At 40.3% G+C, this 24,178-nt stretch overlaps 1 protein-coding gene across 9 annotated transcripts in view; it reads left to right on the forward strand.

Moving 5' to 3' along the window:
• FMN1 (formin 1) overlaps nucleotides 1–24,178 on the forward strand; it is a 502,692-nt gene that overhangs the window by 302,881 nt on the left and 175,633 nt on the right. For 7 of the 9 annotated variants that reach the window (XR_009739072.1, XM_061430672.1, XM_061430670.1 and 4 more), the window contains 3 exons: nucleotides 3,972–4,059; nucleotides 21,799–21,860; nucleotides 24,047–24,135. Coding sequence is in view for 7 of the 9 variants with exons in the window: in XM_061430672.1 (XP_061286656.1) it covers nucleotides 3,972–4,059; nucleotides 21,799–21,860; nucleotides 24,047–24,135 (239 nt within the window). In the remaining 2 variants the exon portion in view is untranslated. Of the gene's footprint in view, nucleotides 1–3,971; nucleotides 4,060–21,798; nucleotides 21,861–22,998; nucleotides 23,119–24,046; nucleotides 24,136–24,178 lie in introns of those variants that run through there. The other 2 variants (XR_009739073.1, XM_061430674.1) reach the window with 2 other exon arrangements.

The raw sequence follows: 24,178 nt of genomic DNA on the forward strand, positions 1-24,178 counted from the left end.
AACTTTCACACTATTCTCCATCGTGGCAGTACCAATTTACATTCCCTTCAGCAGTATAGGAGGGTTCCCTTTTTTCCATGCCCTCTCCAGCATTTATTGTTTGTAGACTTTTTGATGGTAGTTGCTTGTTTTTTATCCTATGACAGAATCTCAGTTTCAATTTCAGTCCTTCCCTCTCTGTTCTCTTGTGGTTGTTCTCTTGTCTTTTTTTAATTAACTATTAGAAAACCTTGAATTTGAACCTTGTTTTTCCTGTAGGAAGACCGTGTTATCCAGGGTTTTCAGAACCCTAACTGGATAGCATGGTGAATATTTGTCTGAAGACATGTTTTACAACCAAATTGTCCTCTTGTCTTACATTTGATTCCTGTGCCTGTCTCCTTGACATTGATGTGTATGCCATAACCAAGGTTGTATCTCAGTCACTATCTTGGACTTTTAAGGGTAAATCCAGTCCTTTCTCAAAGCTTTTCTTCCTTTGAATTTGCTTTGCAGATAGTTTTATTTGCCTTTTTAGTTCTTCTCAGCAGTATTAAATCATTAAGCTTTACAAAATTTATAAGATCAAGGACGTGATCTGTCTTGGTCACCTCTGCATCCTCCAAATCCAAAGCAGTGCCAGGCACATAACAGGTGCATGGCAGATGTTTGTTAATAAATGAATACATGCCTGAATATATACACAAAACTTTGGATTTTCTTAATTTTGTGTTGGACTTTAATGATGGTTTCACTTTAAATTTGTGTCCTCTAAGAAAAAGCCAGAAATTTCATTTTTAAAGAAGATGTTTGATTATATATAATCTCTTCTTCCTTTGCTTTTATATAAAAAAATTAATGAAAATACCAAGTATCTTCTTTATTTCTTAAAAACTGAAATTCTGTATCCTCCAAGAATCTTTCTCTAAGGCTAATGTTGAAATGATTAAACACATTAAGCTGATCATCAGTTTTTACTTTTATCTTGATGAAAGCTTAATGTTTACAGTACTTTTGGCCTAACAGTATATATAAGAGTAGCCATGCTGAGCAGGGGATGATAAGGGGCTGGCAGTAATTGACTCAGTATTGATTGATAGATAGGTAGACAGTAGTCTTGGTTGGAACAAACTAATGTTATCCCTTATTGTTCAACCAGCAAGCAACTCAGCTAGTTAGTACCAGTATAAATGTAGATGTTTATTACTATTTAATCTTATCTTCACTATGTTTTTGGTAAGTTTATATGCTCATAGGTGGGAGAGGAAGCATAGCTTTTTAGTTTATATTTCACCCAACAAAATGCATTAAAGACATATGATTTGATGATGTTTTAGGTGATTTCATATTGATTTTTGTGGCCCTGCTACAGGAAAGAAAAAGAAATTTTTTTCCCTTAGTGGTCACTGTGTGATATGTTCTTTGGAGCTGATTTGATTTACTAGATTTAGAGAGAAATGAAACTATAATGAGCTCTCCATGGAACATTCATAGAGGGTTGAAATAATTGTCAGTGAGGTATTTAGAGTTTCTAAAAAGATTATAGAAGTTTTTATATACATATATAATATTACTGTTATAAAAGAGTACTTCTAAACAACTTCAACCTAAGTTGTATGTACAAAGTATTAATCATAGCACAACCACAGAGCAACCTAACCCTCTTGAATAGAAAAATTTTATTTAAATAATATCTACATCAGGAACTATTTTAGGTGCTTTATGTATGTTATGTCATTTAATTTCTAGAATAAATACACACACTCAGTACAGTGAAGCCTACTCGTGATGAAAAGTTGAATTCCTAGAATTTAAGTCACTTTTCCAAGGTCGTATGACTGGTCAACAGTGGAGTCCAGATCACAGTGATCTTTCCCCTGAGCCACTCAGTGGATGGTCTGCAGCCAAGGAGGTTGGAGGCCATGAAGTGACTTACAAAGTCCCACATGGTAACAGGCCAGTGATAAGTGGCAAAGTTAGATTAAAAACTTGCATGTGTGGTGCAGTTACAACTTGAAGTGTGTTTGAATAAAAAAGATAGGAGTAAATTAAATATTATAGAGGTTTGCATGCTTGTATTAGATTGGTGGAATTTGGGGTGGTATTTTTCCTTTATTTTCTAGATATCTTTCAAATTAAAGTTTTTTTAAATTTATTTATTTTAATTGGAGGCTAATTACTTTACAGTATTGTAGTGGTTTGTGCCATACATTGAAATGAAACAGCCATGTATGTACATGTGTCCCCATCCTGAACCCCTCTCCCACCCTCCCCATCCCATCCCTCAGGATCATCCCAGTGCACCAGCCCTGAGCACCCTGTCTCATGCATCGAACCTGGACTGGCGATCTAGTTCACATATGATAAAATACATGTTTCAATGCTATTCTCTCAAATCATCCCACCCTTGCCTTCTCCCACAGTGCCCAAAAGTCTGTTCTTTACATCTGTGTCTCTTTTGCTGTCTCTCATATAGGGTCATTGTTACCATCTTTCTAAATCCCATATATATGTGTTAATATACTGTATTGGTGTTTTTCTTTCTGACTTACTTTGTATAATATGCTCCAGTTTCATCCACCTCATTAGAACTGATTCAAATGCATTCTTTTTAATAGCTGAGTAATATTCCACTGTGTATATGTACCACAGCTTTCTTATCCATTTCTGCCAAGGGACATCTAGGTTGCTTCCATGTCCTGGCTATTGTAAACAGTGCTGCAATGAACATTGGGGTTCACGTGTCTCTTTCAGTTCTGGTTTCCTCAGTGTGTATGCCCAGCAGTGGGATTGCTGGGTCGTATGGCAGTTCTATTTCCAGTTTTTTAAGGAATCTCCATACTGTTCTCCATAGTGGCTGTACGAGTTTGCATTCCCACCAACAGTGTAAGAGGGTTCCCTTTTCTCCACACCCTCTCCAGCATTCATTGTTTGTAGACTTTTTGATAGCAGCCATTCTGACTGTGTGAGATGGTACCTCACTGTGGTTTTGATTTGCATTTCTCTGATAATGAGTGATGTTGAGCATCTTTTCATGTGTTTGTTAGCCATCTGTATGTCTTCTTTGGAGAAATGTCTGTTTAGTTCTTTGGCGCATTTTTTTTATTGGGTTGTTTATTTTTCTGGAATTGAGCTGCAGGAGCTGCTTGTATATTTTTGAGATTAATTCTTTGTCAATTGCTTCATTTGCTATTATTTTCTCCCATCCTGAAGGCTGTCTTTTCACCTTGCTTATAGTTTCCTTCGTTGTGCAAAAGCTTTTAAGTTTACTTAGGTCCCATTTGTTTATTTTTGCTTTTATTTCCATTACTCTGGGAGGTGGGTCATAGAGGATCCTGCTGTGATTTATGTCAGAGAGTGTTTTGCCTGTGTTTTCTTTTAGGAGTTTTTTGGTTTCTGGTCTTACATTTAGATCTTTAATCCATTTTGAGTTTATTTTTGTGTATGATGTTAGAAAGTGTTCTAGTTTCATTCTTTTACAAGTGGTTAACCAATTTTCCCAGCACCACTTGTTAAAGAGGTTATTTCTCCATTGTATATTCTTGTCTCCTTTGTCAAAGATAAGGTATCCATGGGTGCGTGGGTTTATCTCTGGGCTCTCTATGTTGCTCCATTGATCTATATTTCTGTCTTTGTGCCAGTACCATACTGTCTTAATTACTGTAGCTTTGTAGTATAGTCTGAAGTCGGGCAGGTTGATTCCTCCAGTTCCATTCTTTCTCAAGATTGCTTTGGCTATTTGAGGTTTTTTGTATTTCCACACAAATTGTGAAATTATTTGTTCTAGTTCTCTGAAAAATACCATTGGTAGCTTGATGGGGATTGCATTGAATCTATAGATTGCTTTGTCAAATTAAAGTTTTAAAATGCAGTAACTGTAGCATCAGTTCAGTTAGCCAATCAGGGTATCTAAACCTAAGAATGTTTTTGTTATGCTTCTGAAAGATTGCCTAGTCATTTAGGCTTATATTGATTTTTTTTTTTAATTCTAGATCATCAAGTTATTGGATGGAAAACGATCTCAAACTGTGGGAATCTTGATCTCTAGTTTGCATTTAGAAATGAAGGATATCCAGCAGGGTAAGTCTTATTCATACTTTTTTCCCCTGACTTTAAAACTTTTCAGCTTTTATTGTGAGAAATGTCAAACATATACAAAAATAGAATGGCCACAGTGAATACTAAATATCCAGTACCTAGAGGCAAAATCATTAACTCATTAACTAGATTGTTTCATCTAAAACACTCCATCTACTAGATTATTATGAAGCAAATCTCAGATATTTTACAATTCCTCCCTTAAAAATGGCAATATACCATGAAATATACCATGAAAGATAAGGATACTTTAAGCATAATTCTAGTGCCATTCAGTTCAGTTCAGTTGCTCAGTTGTGTCTGACTCTTTGCGACCCCATGAATTGCAGCATGCCAGACCTCCCTGTCCATCACCAACTTGCGGAGTTCACTCAAACTCACATCCATCAAGTCAGTGATGCCATCCAGCCATCTCATCCTCTGTCATCCCCTTCTCCTCCTGCCCTCAATCTTTCCCAGCATCAGGGTCTTTTGAAATGAATCAGCTCTTTGCATCAGGTGGTTAAAGTATTGGAGTTTCAGCTTCAACATCAGTCCTTCCAAAGAACACCCAAGACCGATCTCCTTTAGGATGGACTGGTTGGATCTCCTTGCAGTCCAAGGGACTCTCAAAAGTCTTCTCCAACACCACAGTTCAAAAGCATCAATTCTTCGGCCCTCAGCTTTCTTCACAGACCAACTCTCACATCCATACATGACTGCAATTTATCATGCATTTAAAGTCATTTGCAATAATTTCCTAATGTCATCAAATATATAATTCTAATATCACTGATTGTAAATTTATCCATTCTTGTACAATTAGTTCAAATGAGGAATCATACAGATTTCATGCATTGCCTTGAATGTGTCCATCTCTTAGGTTTCTTTTTATCTAGAGGTTTCTATCCTCTATTTTTTTTTCTTTGCAGTTATTGTTTTTGCAAAGAACCCAGATCACTCGTCCTGTGAAATTTCCTACATTTTAAGTTTTGATGATTGCATTGCCATGTTTTTATTTATTATGTTCTTCTGTCTCCTGTGATTCTTGCAAACTTTTACTTTGATCTAGAAAGTTAATCTCAGTGGAGAAAAAATAGTTCATAGATGCTACTGTATATTCTAACGAGAAGTACATAATATTCTGTAATATTACATAATATTCTCTTTATTCTCTTAAGTACATAATATTCTCTTTATGATGTTTGTGGGCACTAGTGATCTTTGCCTAGGTTCGTTACTTCATTTGAAGTTTGCCCAATAATGATCTCCTAGTCCTCTCATTGGAGAAGGCAATGGCACCCCACTCCAATACTCTTGCCTGGAAAATCCCATGGATGGAGGAGCCTGGTAGGCTGCAGTCCATGGGGTTGCTAGGAGTCAGACACGACTGAGCGACTTCACTTTCACTTTTCACTTTGGTGCATTGGAGAAGGAAATGGCAACCCACTCCAGTGTTCTTGCCTGGAGAATCCCAGGGATGGGGGAGCCTGGTTGGCTGCCGTCTCTGGGGTCGCACAGAGTCGGGCACAACTGAAGTGATGCAGCAGCAGCAGCAGTCCTCTCATTTCTTCTTCATTAGCAGGAATGCCTCTACAGAGAAACACTCTCCATTTTCATACATTTAGTTATGTCATTGTTTCTTCGTCCCCTGCTTGTTTTTTCTTCAACTTGGTTATCTTTGGCTCAGTTTGAAAGACATTTAAAGCAAGGACATTTTACTTTTATATCTATTTTTAGGCCCTGGGAAAGTAAACCCAAAATCTTCCAACATTTTTAAAATCTGTGTCTTACGTGAAGATGTTCTGCTCCTTTCTCAGCCATCATTTAAATGTAGATCTTCATTTTGACATATCACTGATAATATTTTCTAAGTGGTAATACAATCTCTCATAGATGGCTTCAGGAAATCTAGGTTCAGTGTAACCATGGAGACACTCTTAAGTCACACTTCTCTTCAGGTTTTAGTTGACGATGTCTTCAAGTTATCTCCAGGACACAGCAGAAGGACCCCACATGTCCCCCCTGGAGGTCCTAAACTGCAAAGCACTTAAGAAACTTGCATATATTATTTTTCCTCTGAAATAAGCTTTGTTAAAGGCTTGAAATTTTGCTTTATTGCAAACATTTAAAATTCCACATAAAACTAAACATATACTGAATCAGATGACAGTTGCAGAATATTCAAATAAACTTGTCTTTACTATTTTAGCTTAGTAGTAGAACTGAATACATAAGTGTGAAATATTAAACCTCAAAACAGCGTTGCAGTAGTTGGTTTGAGATTGGAGCAGAGGGTGGCTGGAAAGGTCCACTGTCAAAATTAGAAAAGGATACGTCAGTGGCTTTAGGTATTAGATCCTCTAGGATGGAATTTCTGAAATTCACACAGAAAACTGTGATACTAAGGCAAATGAAAAAAATAAAAGAAAACAAATATTGGCAGGTTAGTTTATAATCTTTTGTCAAGGAGACTCCCTTTTTTGATGCAGTCATTGAAATTAGAAAGGAATTTTTCAGATATAGTGGCAGAGTCTTATCCTAAACCACAGTGCTCGTTCTAAGCCTGGTGAAAATCAAGCATGCTTGGTTTCATTACCATAACAAGTAGCACTATGGATATTAGTCTTTATCCATAGTGTCAGTGTCAACGGCACTTGATTCATTTCTCTTTAGGCTTGTTCGGTTGTAGTGTACATCAGATTGCCGTATGGATAAGACTCATTCCAACAGTGTGCTATTCCAGTTATCAACTCAGGACTGTAAACCTTCATCCCTTGGCACTCTAACATTGAATGAATGTTGAATGTTCACGGTGAGTTGAATAAGAGATTAGTTCACCCAGACCTTTTTCAACAGTCTACCCTCGATAGGAACGTGCTCTCATGAAGTAGACATGAACTTAAATTTTAGCGTTGGAAATGTTGATTGTAGCATCACAGACTTTAGGACTCATGGGCACCATTTTAGTTCTTTCTCTTGCTTCAAGCATCTCTGTTATCCACCAGAGTTGGATCCTAAGTTCTAAAAAATGATTATCTCCACTTCATGTTTTCATTTAGTAATACATTCCAGATGAATCTAACAGTATAACTCTCGCTTAATTTCTTTTTAGAAGCATTTGACTGACACTGGCATCTGAAGGTCACTTAGGAGCCTGAGCTGTGTCGGTTACGTTTCATTCGGAATCCATGTCTGGTCATGAATGGAATGCACTTGGCCTTGTGTTCTTATCCTGATGAAAGGACTCCTTGTGCTGACCTTGACCTAAAACATTTGTTTTAATGTGAGAGAAGTAGCTGTCATGAGATCTGATTGGAACAGACCAGCTGGCAGGCAGGCAGGGTCACACAGCGTGTTAACCATGGTGAAGTGACCACAGCTAAGAGACTGTTCTTCAGTCTTTCGGTCATATATTCAGCTTTGTCAGTGTACAGAGGTAGGTACAGTAACTTGCGCTTCATGCAGACTCATAAGAAGCTGATGAATAAACCAGAAAGCTAGTATATCCACTCAGAGGACAATAGAGAATTTTTCTTCAGCATGACAAAAATGTTTATAATATCTATTCACTGTTACTTCCACCTCACTTATCTCTACTTGGCATTAGATATTTGCTTATGCCATTGCTCCTCTTGCTGAGATAACAGCTTGGTCACCTTAATAATAGTTCTGGCTGTTTCAGCCCACCGTTACCTCCCACAGAGGTAATGGATAATCCAGTTTTTACTTGTTCAACTCTTAAAAGCAACCTTACTTTCTTCATTTGTAAAGTGGGCCCTTCTGTGTTGTCTGTTTGATACTGCCTATAGTGTATATTGAAGAAGTAGAATTTGGGGGCTCAGTACCTCCAGGTCTGTTAACTGATAGCAAGTAACAGAGCCAGTGTATGGTCCTTTATCACATGTAGCATTACTTTCCTTAGAATTTCTCTGGTAATTAAGCATTGTTTACCATGAACTGGGCTAGTTTATCGTATATAGAAGTCATTCAATAAAGAATCTTTTAAATTTTAATTTGGTTTTAAAGAATAGAGTAAACCTTAGACTAGATGGCATCAGAATGTCATAAATTTCATTCTAGTGCATTTGGACAAAACTTCTTCCTGCCTGCCTACCTCCTCCCTTCCTCTTTCCCTCTCTCCCTCAATAAGCCTGTACTGAATGCCAGCTCTGTTTCAGACACCGTGACTACCACAACACATAACATCCTGAATTTCACATTCTCAAGAGTTCACAGGATGGTGGGAGAGATGTACAGAGTATCCTAAGATCACAGAATAAAGATACCTGTGAAACAACGAGAGATCAATGTACCGGCTCCTCCTGTAAAACTTAAGATGAGTCTTAGAGGATGAAATGGTGGTGGTCATCACACAGAGAAGGAGCTTTTCCAGCTGATGAAAGGAGGCATGTGAAAAGGAGGCAAATCTAGAGTCTACAAGTTGAATGTGAATGTGGGTGGTTTCAGAACAAAGTACTCGAAGGGCAAGTAGTATCCAGACCAGGAAGGATCCTGACTGTCATCAGATAAAATTCAAATATTATCCTATCAGTAACACGGAGACAGAAGTTAAAAGGGGCAGTGCTGTGATCTCATTTTGAGTGCAGAAATACTTCTCCAATCACAGAAGACTGGCTTCCAAGCCCTTTCATGCTCTGGCGGCAGACCTATCTTCTCCTGGACTCGACTGTGCTCACTTCTCTCTCACTGTTCTCCAGCGTCAGTGGTCCTCTGATTCCTTAACAGGCCAAGTTCTCTCCTTCCTCCGTGTCTTTGAAGGCACAGTATGTTCCCTCTGTTTGAAATGCTTTTCCAGCCCCATTCAATAGCACACTCTTTTTCTTTGCTCCTAAGTCGCTTCAGTCGTGTCTGACTCTTTGCGATCCTATGGACCGTAGCCCACCAGGCTCTTTTGTCCACGGGATTCTCCAGGCAAGAATACTGGAGTGGGTTACCATTTGGTAGGGTTCAGCTAAACATCTCAAAGAGGTCTTCCCAGATCCTCCTCCCTAATTTAAGTCACTCTAAGTTAAGTCTCTTATTTTCTACTCAGCACTTAATATTTTCTTTGTTCATATACTTCTGACTTACATCCGCCATCAGAAGATAAACTGCAAGAGGGATAATGCTCACTGATGTGTCCCTCACACCTTGTTGTACCTGGCGATGAGGTGAGGATCATCATGGGTCTGTTGAATGAATAAACAGAAATAGTCAGGTGGGTGACTAGATCTAGGCTTCTCAGGTGGCGCTGGTGGTAAAGAACCTGCCTGCCAAGGCAGAAGACATAAGAGGTGCGGGTTTGATCCCTGGTTTGGGAAGATCCCCTGGAGGAGGAAATGGCAACCCACTCCAGTACTCTTGCCTGGAGAATCCCATGGACAGAGGAGCCTGATGGGCTATAGTCCATGGGGTTGCAAAGAGTCAGACATGACTGAAGCAATTTAGCATGTATGCATGGCTAGATCTGATAGAAAGGGATTGTGATTGTTGACATAATAAATGGCAGAGGCCAGAACTAAGGCTGTGTCTGTGGAAATGTAGAGGGGACCATGTACAAGGGATGTCTGAAGAGCAGATTGTTATGGTTAGCCCCATGAGATTCGTATGATGATGGAGAAGTTTGGGGTTGCTGGTTTCAACAAGAATGGGAATAATGGTGCCAAAAGCATAAAATGAAAATAGAGGGGGGGAAAGTGTGGGTAGAAGCTGAAAGGTCAGTTCTGTTTTGCATGATTTGAGTTGGAGATGACTGGTGACATTTCAGCTGAAGTGTTCGAGAACGTCTGAGAATTCCAGCTTGATACTAAGGAAATAGGGCTAGATTAGAGAGCGAACATCCCCACAAAGATAGCCACCCGTGTGTGTTTCTCTCCACCCCAGGCGGTGTGCAGGATCTCACAGGGGAAACCTAAGTCTCTGTTCTGACTGAAGTTTAAAGCACTGCGTGACTAAAGGCGAGACCTTGGTTGGGGAGGAAGAATGGCTTCAGGACACTGACCATAACACCACATCACTTGTATTTGGTCCAGGAGATATCCTGAACAAGTGATTTACTCCTTGCTGATTTTCCATCTACTTAACTAGGGTGACTTATATTCAAAAACATTTGGCATCCTTGGCTACAGTGACTTCCTAAATGATTGCAAATTAGTGTTTTCATTCCACGTTAGTGATTTCCTCTTATTCTTTTTCCCAGGGGAGATGGAAAATTGCTGTTGACTATTCTTGATATAAACCTCCATATGCATTGCAACAGATTAGGTGCCAGAAACCTCCTGGCATCCATTTGGAATTTCCCGTACACTCTCAGAATTCATATTTATAATATTTAATCTAACATCAAAATAAAACATTTTTCACTTCAGTTCTAACTAGTCCAGAATCTCAGTTTAGAGTTCAGTTGTATCAAAGACCATCTTCCTGTTTAGGAATCTCGAATCAAAATGTAAGTTAGTTGTATACCCAGAGTCTAAAACTCAGATCTGAGAATGCTGACTGGACTTTGCTCCTTTTTGCCTAATAATTTATAGAAATCTCTGTCAAGGTTTATGCCAGTTGTCTAAAACATAATGAATTTCCAAGCATCTGAAATTCACTGTGAATTGTCTTGGGCTTTCCTGTTGTTCAGTCAGTTGTGTCCAACTCTTTAATCCCCGTGGACAGCAGCATGTCAGCCTTGCCTGTCCTTCACCACCTATTTGCTCAAACTCACGTCCATTGAGTTGGTGATGCCATCTAACCATCTTCATCTTCTATCGTCCCATTCTCCTCCTCCCTTCAGTCTTTCCCATCATCAGGGTCTTTTCCAATAAGTTGGCTCTTCTCATCAGGTAGCCAAATTACTGGAGCTTCAGCTTCAGCATCAGTCCTTCCAATGAATATTCGGGGTTGATTTCCTTTAGGATTGACTGGTTTGATCTCCTTGCTTTCCAAGGGTCTTTCAAGAGTCTTCACCACAGTTAGAAACCATCAGTTCTTCAGCGCTCAGCCTTCTTTATGGTCCAACTCTCACATCTGTGCATGACTACTGGAAAAACCATAGCTTTAACTATACAGACCTTTGTCAGCAAAGGGATGTCTCTGCTTTTTAATACACTGTCTAGGTTTTTCATAGCTTCTTTTCCGAGGAGCAAGCGTCTTTTAGTTTCATGGCTGCAGTCACTGTCTGCAGGACCTTCCTGAGGAACATTCTAATTCTGGTCTGGAAGACCTACACTCAAAGGGCAAAATTTTTATTGTGCACCTTTGCCAGTAAAAATTTTAGAGCATGCTTCTCAAGACATGTTTTTAAGAACTTGTACATCATGTAAATGTGCCACAGAACTAATATTCACATCATAAAATGAATGCAAAGATATAAATTAAATTGAGATTAATATTTTTAAATGTGTTACTGATTTTGATAGCTTTAAATTCTCAACAGCTAGTATCTCACAGCTCAGTATATACATAAAATGAAGTTTATTATTAAAAATAGTGGATTTAAACCCACATTTCAAACAGTCTCTTGATAAATTCTACTATAATGTATGGAGGTCAGCATCTTGGCAGATCTAATTCAACTGTCCCCGTTTCTAATTCATTCCACGATTGATGAAGAACTTATACTAGCAGTCAAGCCTGTGCTCTGCCATTTTTCTTATTGTTGATGGATTATCTTCAGTCTGGGGTTTCTCTTCAGGAATCTTTTGAAGCCAACTGGTTTATTTTGTCGAGTTTAGTTAAAACTAGATTTTAGAATCAGAAAATGTTATTTAATACCCCCCCCCCCGACACTGCTGCCACTGCTACCAAATCACAGTACATTGGAAGTAAAGGAACAAGTGAGGAAGCCACGTGTGAAAGAGTTTACCCACCGATGGTGACAGGTAGTCATGACCTACTGACGTACCAAAGGGAGGCATCAGAGTCAATCAGCTTATTAAGCATGGGCAGAGCTCAGTTTGGGCATGAATATAAACAGTAGCTCTAATGCTACTATATGTCCTTTCCCAGCTCTCCTTTCTTCCTGCTGAGTCTAAGACACCTGAGCAGCAGGGTCCCACCCACCTCTCTCTGAACCCCTGAGCATTCTTCCCCTCTCGGAGCTGGGTCCAGAAAGCCAAGGGTGGCATTTCTTTTGTACTTTACCTTCAGGCAACTGGCTGAGACCATCCAATCTGCCTGGAATGTAATTTTGGCTTAAAAGAACCAGAACTAATGGAAGAACAGAAGCAGCTTAACCCAGACTGTTTCTCATTCCACTGCCCTACAGAGAATAGAGGGAATGAAGCAGCGGAAGTTGTGTGAATTCTATGCTTGTGCCCCTCTTTGAGGTTTGAACCATGGACAATTTTAATTGCACCTATAAAAGGCACCTTGTGACCGAGTACATGCCTCAACTTAGACAAGAATTGGGATTTTTGCTTGATCAGGTTGAGTGACTTGGAGCTTTGGGGACAGACTAGATGTGTCCCTTTCGGGATGCTTCTTTCTGTCACCTGCTAGCTGGCTCCTGTTTACACTGTGTCATTTACTCTTGCCTCCTGTCTCCAGCAAAGCTTGAATAAAGGTCTGTGCCAACTTACATGATACACCAGCAAGTGTTTGGCAATGTAGATAGTATCATAAAATATATTCCCTTGACAGTTGCTATTCTTTATGTGTCTGGGGAAACTTTTGTTTGTGTTTCTTCATTTTTTGTGCCTTCGCTTCCCTTTTTAGTCAGTTCTGGCATGCAGTATGAAATTGCAATTAGTAATATCTTTTTAAGTAAAATGGATTTTATATTACTGTTGATTTCTTCTTAGATTTTCTTTTCTACTAAGATAATGCCTTTTCAAGTTCTGGGTTTCCTTTTGTTTTTTAGACATTCTTTTTTGCTATGATTGGGAACCACAATACTGATTATTGTCAGTAACTGTGAATAATTAACAAAGTTTGATTGTCTTATGACATATATTAAAATAGCATATTTGAGGGGTTTCTCTGGTGGTCCAGTGGTTAATTCTCCACCTTCCAATGCAGGGGGCTCGAGTTTAGTCCGTGGTTGGGGAACTAAGGGCCCACGTGCCCATGGGGTGTGGCCACAAATTTTAAAAAAGGACCATAGAAATGAATTAAGTATTAGCAATAATTAAATAATGCTGGCATTATGGATGTGTATAATACACAAATGACATTTTTGTGGCCTGGGTATCTATGGTTCCTACTGGGAGACTGCTGATTGATGTATAAAACATGTGATGCCATTCAGAGGCAAAGGTTTCTGTGTAGACTTTTAATAGGTAGTTGGTTAGCACTTTTGTGTGTGTGTGTGGTGAGAATTTTGAGAAGTGAACATGTTAGTTGCTCAGTTGTGTCTGACTCTTTGTGACCCCTTGGACTGTACCCCACCAGGCTCCTCTGTCCCAAGAATTCTCCAGGCAAAAATACTGGAGTGCCTAGTCATTCCCTTCTCCAAGGGATCTTCCAACCCAGGGATCAAACTCAGGTCTCCTTTGCTGCTAAGTCGCTTCAGTCATGTCTGACTCTGTGTGACCCCATGGACAGCAGCCTACTAGGCTCCTCTGTCCGTGGGATTCTTCAGGCAAGAATACTGGAGTGGGTTGCCATTTCCTCCTCCCAGGTCTCCTTTCCATGGAGTGATTATGTCTAGACTGACACTTACAAAGGATAAAAGAAGTACAATCATGGTCCAGTCAATTTGGTTATGGAACTGAGCTTGGGAAACCATTCTTCATGCCTTAGTTTCGTTGCCTGTAAAACTCAGGGCAACAGTAGAATCTTCCTTGTATGAATAAATGTAAAATGGTTAGAACAATGCCTTGCACACAGCAAGTTCCCAGTAAAAGCCAGCTACTAATTAATTATTCATCCCCAGTACTGCCTGTCTGCTTTCCCCACCCTCTGGTGGAGTGCACAGAGATGCCTTTAAGCTGCTAAATAATTGCTGCCCTCAGCATTTGCTCTGGATATGTGCGTGGAATAAGGCTTGGCCTATACCTGTGTCTGCACAGGTGGGCCTGGTGCCATCAGAGGAGAAGCACGGTGGTCAGTAGGGAAAGGTTATAGGAGTGTTCTGGCCATTGTGAAGAGACCTGGCTACTGAGCTTTCCGTGGGGCAGGCTCTGTGCAGCTCTTGTTCTGGCCCCTGTGTGGTTCTTTGACACTTGTCTCTGCCTGGCCCCCTTCTTTTCACCTCTTGCCCAGTTTTGTCACAAGTTGGTCTTCATTCTCAGTGATGGCCTCATAGGGAGGTGAGACTGTGGGGAAATAGTCCTGCTTTCCCTTTCTTCAGCTTTCAGATTCTGCCAAGACCACCTTCTTTCTGGGACCCCACATCCTTGCCTTTCTCTTAAGAGAGGTCAGAGGAATTGGTTTGTGGGAATTTTGAGGGTTAGATTACCTGAGAGTTTAAAAACCCCAGGGCTTGGGACTTCCCTGGTGGTCCAGTGGTTAAGACTCCATGCTTTCAAGACAGGGGGCATAAATTTGATCCCAGCTCAGGGAACTAAGATCCCACATGCCATGATCAAAATGGCCAAAACAAAAAAACAAGACAAAAAAACCCAAGGCCTTCCATGTTGCTTTGATCAAGAACAGCTCTCTTGAGTAAGTACATTATTTATCAAGCCCTAAAAAATCATAATTTGGTTGAAAGAGCTGAGTTTTATGTTGGCTATTTGGAAGCTAACATTGCTAACAAAATAATTTCTATTGATAATCAAATATTCACCTTTTCTTTCTTGGACTGAGAATATTCCACTTGAAAAGGATCTTTAAACACCCACTTATAAAAGATGTCATGTACTGAAGGTAATGCAAAGAAGCATACAATGGGCTACGTAGAGGCTGTTTTTTAAATTAATTTATTTAATTGGAGGGTACTTACTTTACAATATTGTAGTGGTTTTTGCCATACATTGACATGAATCAGCCATGGGTGTGCATGTGTTCCCCATCCTGAACCCCCCTCCTTCCTCCCTCCCCATCCCATCCCTCAGGGTCATCCCAGTGCACCAGCCCTGAGCACCCTGTCTCACGCATCGAACCTGGACCGGTGATCCACTTCACATATGATAGTACACACGTTTCAGCGCTACCCTCTCAAATCATCCCAGCCTCGCCTTCTCCCACAGAGTCCAAAAGACTGTTCTTTACATCTGTGTCTCTTTTACTGTCTCGCATACATACCATCTTTCTAAATTCCATATATATGCGTTAGTATACTGTATTGGTGTTTTTCTTTCTGACTTACTTCACTCTGTATGATAGGCTCCAGTTTTAAAACCAGCGATAGCCAAAGCCTGCTAAAGCAACCCAACCCTACCCATGTGACATCTTTCACACCTTGGACAACCAGATTTACTTGGTCTAACCGAACAAACTGAGAATAGTTAGATAGCACCACTGACTCAATGGACATGAATTTGAGCAATCTCCAGGAGACAGTGAAGAACAAGGAAGCCTGCTGTGTTGCAATCTATGGGATTGCAAAGAGCCAGGCACGACTTAGCGGCTGAACAACAATAAAAGGAGTATGCCTTTCCTACCTCAGTCTGCCATGTGTTTCTTGCCCAAAGATACTACTTTGATCAAGAACAGCTCTCTTGAATAAGTACATGTTTTTTACTAATTAGAAACCCTTCAGAACAGCAAACACAACCATTCTTTATTCCGACAAGGTGCGCTTTGGGATAGAAAAGCATTCAGGGTTAAAAATGGTTAGAGGGCTGTGAGAATTCCTGCCTGTTCTTTCTCCTTACCCCGCTCTTGTGAAAAAGCTGTCTCCAAAGTGGAGAGGGAATTTACCTATTGTGTAAGACCTTGACCCCCGTCCCTGTGCCTGAAGCAGGCGCATAGTTTTTATGTGTGCCTGTTAGTTTGAATTTGTGATACTGATCTGCTTTTTGTCCCTGCTGACGGTTATTATATCTTAATGGGCGAAACCCTACTCTAATGATCCTTGTGTATATAACTCTCAGAGTACAGAGCAGGCACCAGAGGACCACATAAAAATGTTTGCCTCAATTTCCCTGCCAAAAAGGAGCCCAGAAACCAGACTTGACCAAGTAACAGATTTTTAAAGGTAAAGGAACCCAATAAAATTACCAGCTTTTCACAGCGTGTGTCTATTTCCTCTCGACCTATTGTGAGGTGTAGGTGAAATACTCTAACTGAACTGACAGTGGGAGCAGGGGTAACTAAGGAGAGAGGGAGATAAAAGTAAAACCCACCAGCCGTGATTGATATCACAGTAGCAATGAGTTGTTGGGGTCTCCCCTTTGTGAATTTGGCACTTCACCTTTCTGACACCGTGTGCGGGAGTGTTGGTATAATGAGCCTGATACAGATGGGAGCAAAAGCTAGAGAGTTACTTGGAATACTGTATCAGGGCTTGGAGGTATGCTGGAGAATTGTGTAGGCTGGTATTTGCTTATTCAACTTATATGATATAAAGGGTTTTGTGTGTATAAGAGAGAGAAATAGAGTATGTTTTTGCAAGTACAAAGTGGAGGGGGCTACCTGGTCCTAGGTAACTCCAAAAATATTTTAATCAATGACTGATTTATTTCTTTGATGTATTTGTCAATTAACTAACAGAATAGGTTCATAGACTGCTTCTAAATTTGATAGTGAGCGCTTTCAAGTATCAATTCTGTAACACACTGTCCCGTATCTGGGGACTAGCAGGATCATGTATAGATTCTGGCCCTTGTAGGAACTTAAACTGTTCATGGTAAATAGAAGGCAGGACTATGTACATGCAAAATGTCTCTCCTATGAGTCACGGCACTTTGGCTCCTTTTACTTTTGACCCCTTTGGCCAATACCCTAACCTTCCCTGGCCACCCTGTAAAATAGAAATAATAGAAAGTGTTTAATTTCTTAAGTTCCTAGGCTCAACCAGATGATCTCGTTTCAGTGCTGCTTCCACCTCTGAACTTTATTTTACTTTTTCAGTTTTAAGCTCCTCACGTGGAAGAGGAGAAACCTCAGCGGAATACTTGGCATTGGCCCTAAATTAACCTCTCCATTGACTTCTTCCTCTCCCCGACTCCTCCCCCAGGTCCTAAGGGGACAGCACCTTGCATATCCATGCATATCCATGACATACGCATATGCGTATGTCACCTTGTCAGCTCCTCTGCCTATTTTGTGGTGGCCCAAGCCCTCCCTCTACACCTAAATGGAAAACCTCAGGCTGATTTGACACCAGACTTGCTTCCCTGGGCTCAGTTGATGACAGCACTCCCCAGAGCTCTGCAGTCTTTCTCTCCTGTTCTGTTCTTTCTGTCCACAGTACTCTGGCTTTCACTACCTCTGCCGTGCTGAACTAAGTTCTAAAACATTCTTTCCAAATTTTGCTCTATCCTATGTACTAGAACTCTGTCCCATTGCCTCACCTACTCATCAGTGCTCATGGCCTCCCTGCGATGTGCCACAGGCTCTTCACCTTGGCCTTCAGGATTCCACAGGCCCTTGCTCCAAACTGTATGTAAGGAATGCTCTCTTCAAGCCAGATCTGGACTCTCCACCATTGCCTGTGTGTTCTCTGGGCCTGTATGTGTCCGCTTCTTCATCCTGGGAATGTCTCACATCTTTCCCATTGACATTCGCTGGCGCTTGTCCATTACAGATTGTGAGTGCTTGGAATGGACTTGGCTTGATTCATAATGATTAATAAATGGGTGCTTTAGCTGTCTGCCTAAAGAAGTATAACAGTTGAATTTCTACTCATGGCTTTTTGCCTATGGGGATACCACTGTTTAAAACATCTTTGAAGGTTAAGAATGAGAGGAAAGATAGTTTCGTTATTCTTTCCTTTAAAATGAGAAGATTTGCTTGTAAAATTTAGTGATTTTGAGGTATGGAGTATTCAGGCCAGCGTTGTATCTGTACTGAGTATATGGATGGGGCATGATTGTGCAGCTTTACTCACCATACTTCGATTTTTTAAATGGAAACAAACAAGAGTGGGCAAACAACCTTAATTCAGATATGCATATTATTTTTATTCATCAGTCCTATCCCTTTTAAAAGTCTCTTTTTCAAAACCTCATGCTGTCTTTATCAAGGAACTTTTCCTGACACATAGCAGCAAGACTCACTCTTTGGGATTTCTGGGACATCAGTTTTATCTATAGACATTTATCTTATTCCTGTTACTACCCCCAGGACTATGCTGGATGGTGGGATTATCAAGATGTGTAGAAATGATCCCTGACTACAGACCTTCCACGACCAAGTGTTAAGCAACTTACTAATATGGCTTCTTAAAATAGACTCTTTCACCCAGTATAAAATATGAGTGGTCCCATGGAAGAGGTAAAGAATGAGTACTTAATGATCCAAAGATCAAGGAGCATCCTTCCAGGGGAGGAAACTTTTCACCAAGGCCTAGGAGGGTGAGGGGCAGGAAGGGAAAAAACTATGGAATGTTCAGGAGTAGAGAGGTGTGTGGCTGGAGCTCAGGGGGCCTGGGAGCAGTGGAAATGGTAAAGGATGAGATTGGAAGTGTCACTCAGGGCCAGGAAAGGAATGGACTTAAAAATTAGGCCTATCGGCTGGACTTTACCCAATATTTAAAGGAAAGACATCTAAGGTATTTCAAACATCAAAGTAAAACTTTGATTAAAAAAAAATAATAATAACTTGGGTGGTACGAAGAAAAGTGCTTTGATGGGCAAGATGGAAATGAGAAGTTAAGATTAGGTTAGCTTTCTAAATAGACCTGAAAAGTGAAAGTGTTAGTCACTCAGGCGTGTCCAACTCTTGGTCAACCCCATGGACTGTAGCCCTCCAGGCTGCAGGCTATCCATGGAATTCTCCAGGCAAGAACACTGGAATGGGTAGCCATTCCCTTCTCCAGGGGATCTTCCCAACCCAGGGATCAAACCAAGGTCTCCCACATTGCAGGCCATTTCTTTTCTGTCTGAGCCACCAGGGAAGCCCAAATGGACCCGAAGTTATCTAATATTTCCCTTAAGACGTTCAATACATTATTTTTCATAATTAGAGTTACTCACGCATATACCTTTTCTATTAACACTTCTGAAGGTGGGCCTTGAGTGGGGTTTTAAAGGACCAAAAGGGTTTAAATAGCAACTGCTCCTACTGGAAACACTCAAGTATTCCAGAAAGTGGTAGTCTTCTTTCTCTAATTCTTTCCAGATGTTAAAGCAGATAAGGCATTAACAAGCATTAAAACACGTACACAGTGTGTATAGTTAACATCACATAGTCACTATTTGTAGGTTCTATTTTGATCTCTCATAATGCTCTATGAGCTCGGTTTAGCATGCATCTTGCTTTAATGTTTTCAGTAAGTGAAATTAGACCCATCCTATGAATGTGTGTGTGTGTGCTCAGGTATATCCGGCTCTGTGTGACCCCATGGATTGTAGCCTGCCAGGCTTCTCTGTCCAGGGGATTTCCCAGGCAAGAATACTGGAGTCAGTACACTGAACCTAATAGAACTGAATGTGACAGATCATGTAGGTAAGTTTTGCTTCCATCCATAATAGTCATCTTGGTCTTTTTCTGAATCTTGGGCTTATTCCTTCATCAAGATAAGAAACCTCTTTCTGTCCTTACCTCTCACTGGCAGGCTTTTCTCCCACTCATAGAACTTGACCTGCTGAGCTCTTAGCTTAAATGTCACCTCTTCAAAGAAGCCTTCATCCATCAGCCTCTCTAAGGTTGCTTATTGCTCTACTCTTTCTTTACATCATTATCTGTAACTATTTACTTGTTTATTTTCTATCCCCTAAGCTGGAGTATAAGTCTCATGAGACCAAGTGCCTTCAATGTCTTAGACACATTTGATTTATATAATCACAGCATTTTAGAACAGTTTCTAGAACTTGGGGCACATTCAGCAAATATTTATTCAAGGGCTGGGTGAATGAATGAATAAATGTTGCCAGAGCCCATGCTCATTCTCCAGTCCCATCCTCCCTACGTGTTTTCCTCCGTTTCCTAGCACACTGGAGGGGAATTGGCTGAGGATATAACCCATCAAATTGTATATCTGGGACCCAGACTGATTAACTTCTGAAACTCAAATATTTACTCACCAGGAAAGGAAGCCAACAGATCCTTCTCTTTCCCATTAGTTAAGATCACTTGATTATATGTAAACTTGCAGTTATATGCAGTACCTAGTTTAGAAATGAACATCTCTGATAAATTATTTTTAGAATTTTGCCTTGTCTTACTGCATTTTCATTGGCTGATTTTTATAGGAAACTATTATAATTTACATAAAATAGACATTGTTCCTGGCTCTTTTTTGTTTCCTTAAAGCATCAGAAATTTAAAAATGCGTGGTCCTGTTAATAAGTTAGCGAAATCATCTTATCTCCATGCATAGTATAACAGTCCTGGGAGGGTAAATTCTTTCCTTCTTTCCTCAAAGGACATTTTTCTTTAGTGGTTTTAGATTGGCCTCTTCAGGAGTGTAATCTTCCTTCGTCTTGGTGGAATCTGAGATGACTGACTTTGTCACTAGCGTATTAACTGCTTCTTTTCTCACTACTCCATGTAGCTGAGGAACAGCTTGCTGATTAACTCCTGAATTAGAGAAGGTGCCCTGTGAAGGAATTTTAAGTACATTTCTCAGTATTCTGTGAAGTTACATGATCTTAGCTCAGTTAATTAAGTTTATTAAAATTGTATAAAGGGGTTCATACAATTCTAAACCGTAGAAGAAGCAAAACAATTTGAAAGCAACCTGCCCTTTACCTTGATCCCTACCTTCTCCAAAACCATGGTGTAATGCCAACCAACAGAGTAATGGTTGACGAGCAGAATTTTAAGGCATTCTAAATATCACTGGTTGGTTTAATAAAATTAATTAGCCTGCCACGTAGAAAATTTACTAGTGTGCTGGTTAATTTCACAATGTAAAGTCAGAGAAGGGAGGTGGGGTTGAGGGAACAAACCTTATTAGTTTTGAATAATTATTTAAAGATGTGGAGCTGCCTATTTCAAGCACTTTGATTGCCAAATCCATTAAGGCTTTAAAATCTCCATGTTTGTATGCTGGTATATATGGGAAGGAATCTCTTTAGATGAAATCACAGGCATATTAGTTAACAGCTAAATGGCTTATTTAAGATACAGAACAACAAGTAGAATCCAAATAAAACCATGGGAACGAGAACTTGCCTTAAGACTTGCTCATGGGAGGTTTCCATAATCTTAATTTGCCATTGATGCAATTATTGCTTTTTCTTGTCTTTTTAATCCAAACAAGATGTTTGCAGCAGCCATGGAAAGGTGCCTGAAATCACATGCCTGAATTCATTTAATTTGCCAACATCGTCTTTTTTCTCTCCCTCTTCCTGGTAATGGGCAAGCGTCAGTTCTGGTGCATTAGGTATTAAATCTCTTCAATTACCAGGCGGGAAGAAAGATTTAAAATTGTGTTTCAAACCTACTAACTGATTTAGTTTTAAAACACAAACACTTCTCCTGCGGAGCCTAAATTAAACTGCAGAAAGGATGCAGAGCTTAAGGAATTAAACCAGGCAGGGCCAAGGCTTAGGCCAGCAATCAGAACCACTTTGGTTTCTTTCACAGGGCCCCCCTGGTGCAGAAGGAGAGGGGGCAAGAGCATGTCAGAAGACAACCTGTGTGAGAGAGGGCAAACGTTTACATTGCTTGGTAGCTGGACATGGAGTAAACGTTAGTGCAGCAGAGTCCGGTCTAACCTCTTATCCTTTCTCGTTCTCTTTGGGTGCTCGGCAGCCATTTTTAATGTGGACGATTCTGTGGTTGATCTGGAAACCCTGGCAGCCTTGTATGAAAACGTGAGTATCAGAGTTTCCAGATTTTTGTATCTTAACTAACTTTAAAAAATATGTTAATGTCTAAAAAATCATTGTATGTGACTCCTCCCACCCAAAAAATCACTGATCCATTCATGTTCCTTGGCAGTGGGAATTTTGACATTGCGTGGAAGAGAGTAAGGTACAGAAAAGCCAGCTCAAATGAGAGTGAACATGAGGAAACACTAGGCTCTTGACCTCTCTCCCCCTCACAATACAGTGAGGGATGTCTTGACATCCCTCCCCCTCACTGTGGTATCTGGGTTAGTAGATTTCTTCTACAGGGGAGGGTGGTTCAATGGGGAGGCCACATCTATGCCACAGAACGCGGCCCTGTGATTTGCAATCAGAGTGAATGAAGCTAAGTTACCAGCTTAATATTGGTGTATAACCAGTGTCATCTTCTGAGGAATGAGGATGTTGTCTCCAGCTTGGATGATTACTTTTAGTCCAGGGAAGCTGATGGCATTGAATGTAGGAAATAGTATCGGATGGTGAGTGTGTGTTTTGGATTTAGAGTGAGATATTCAGGTTTGAGATCCAGCTCTGTCATGGACAACTGAGTGGCTTTGGGTCAGTTAAACTCCTAAACCTGTTTGATCCTCAGTACAATGGGGATTATAATAGGCTCTACATGATTTCTGTGACTATTAAAATAGAGCTCAATATATATATAGCAGTAGCACTGTATTTTGAAAATGAGCAGCACTGTATACATATATGGTCTTTAAATGTGGATTATATGTGTAAATAACCAGAGTAATTGACAGGCTTTCTTGAGAACATGACACAAGAGAGTCTCAGTTCCCATAATTGTTAACTGCTCTGGTTCACTGACTCTGTTAGATTTGAATATATAGATTGAACCAGATTCTCTTTACTGAGTAATGCTATTTCCCAGAGCTGTATAGCATGCTTTGGTTACCAGGCTCAGAAAATGATTCAATACTTCGGTTCCCAGGGACTTTAAACCTCTCACAGAAAATTTGAATAGTGTGTTAATCCAGTCTGGCAGGATTTCCGATTCCCTTCACGTTTTTATATCCTTTTTGTATATCAGGAATTGTTTAGTATTAATATAATATGATGGCTGGGAATGTCCCATGTTTCTTTTGGGAAGGCTTTCATTAATAGGTAAGAAGATGCACGAATCCTAGGCCATCCTGGCACATGTGTGGAATACCTGGAGGGCAGCATGGAATTATAGAAGAAAGATGTTTCACGTCAAGCTCTTTACCAGGTAGTTAGTCTAAGTCTCGGTGGAGTCATCTATAACACAAGGATGCAATGCTTGATGTTGGAGGACTTCGTAAAAGGCAAAATGCCTTCTAGGGACTTTTAGTTGTACCTCAGGCTCAGGACTGTGTGCGTGGTGGGTACTTGTTAGCTTACAGTAGCAGTAAGCCACATATGATTGACATAGGTGAATACATTGAGAAAGTATGAGACCAAATGCCAAAGTAAGTAGTGCAGACAGTAAATACTTAGAAAATTCAGAGAGAACCTGCTGACCAGAAATTTAAAAATCAAGATCCTATGTAAGTTAGGAGGGCTGTTTTGAGAATGAGGAAGCAGATGCTAAGGAAAGCTTGACCCATATCTGATCTTACAGGGAAAGACACTAGGGATTTAAGGTAGCAATTAAATTCCTGGCTTGTATATCCAGCTCAGGTTACTTATATGACCATTGGGTTTTAGCCAGTGATTCTCAAACGTTAGCCTGAGAATCACCTGGAGGGCTCTCTGAACCCCACTCTTAAGAGTGTTGGCCCTACTTCCTGCATAAAGTATGTCCAAGATGTGCTCAGTTGCACTAAGTCGTGTCTGACTCTTTGTGACCCCATGGACTGTAGCCCACCAGGCTCCTCTGTCCGTGGAATTCTTCAGGCAAGAATACTGGAGTAGTTTGCCATCTCCTCTTCCAGGGGATCTTCGTAACCCAGGAATTGAAGCTGCATCTCCAGCATTGGCTGGCAGATTTTTTGTTTTTTAAACCACGGAGCCACCTGGGAAGCCCTATGCCCAAGATAGGGCCAACAATTGCAATTGGCATTTCTAATTAGTGACAGGTGATGCTAATGGTCCAGAGACCATACTTTGAGACATATTGCTTTAGACAGATTCTCACTGCTCATTTTTGTGTGTGTTTTGCTTCTATTTCAACACAGAGAGCCCAAGAGGATGAACTCGTTAAAATAAGAAAGTATTATGAGACATCCAAAGAGGAAGAATTGAAGCTGCTGGATAAACCTGAGCAGTAAGGATGCTTGAACACTTTTCTGTTAATAAAAGGAGAAGGG

Source organism: Bos javanicus, chromosome 10 (genome assembly GCF_032452875.1).
Source record: "Bos javanicus breed banteng chromosome 10, ARS-OSU_banteng_1.0, whole genome shotgun sequence".
Lineage (NCBI taxonomy): Eukaryota > Metazoa > Chordata > Mammalia > Artiodactyla > Bovidae > Bos > Bos javanicus.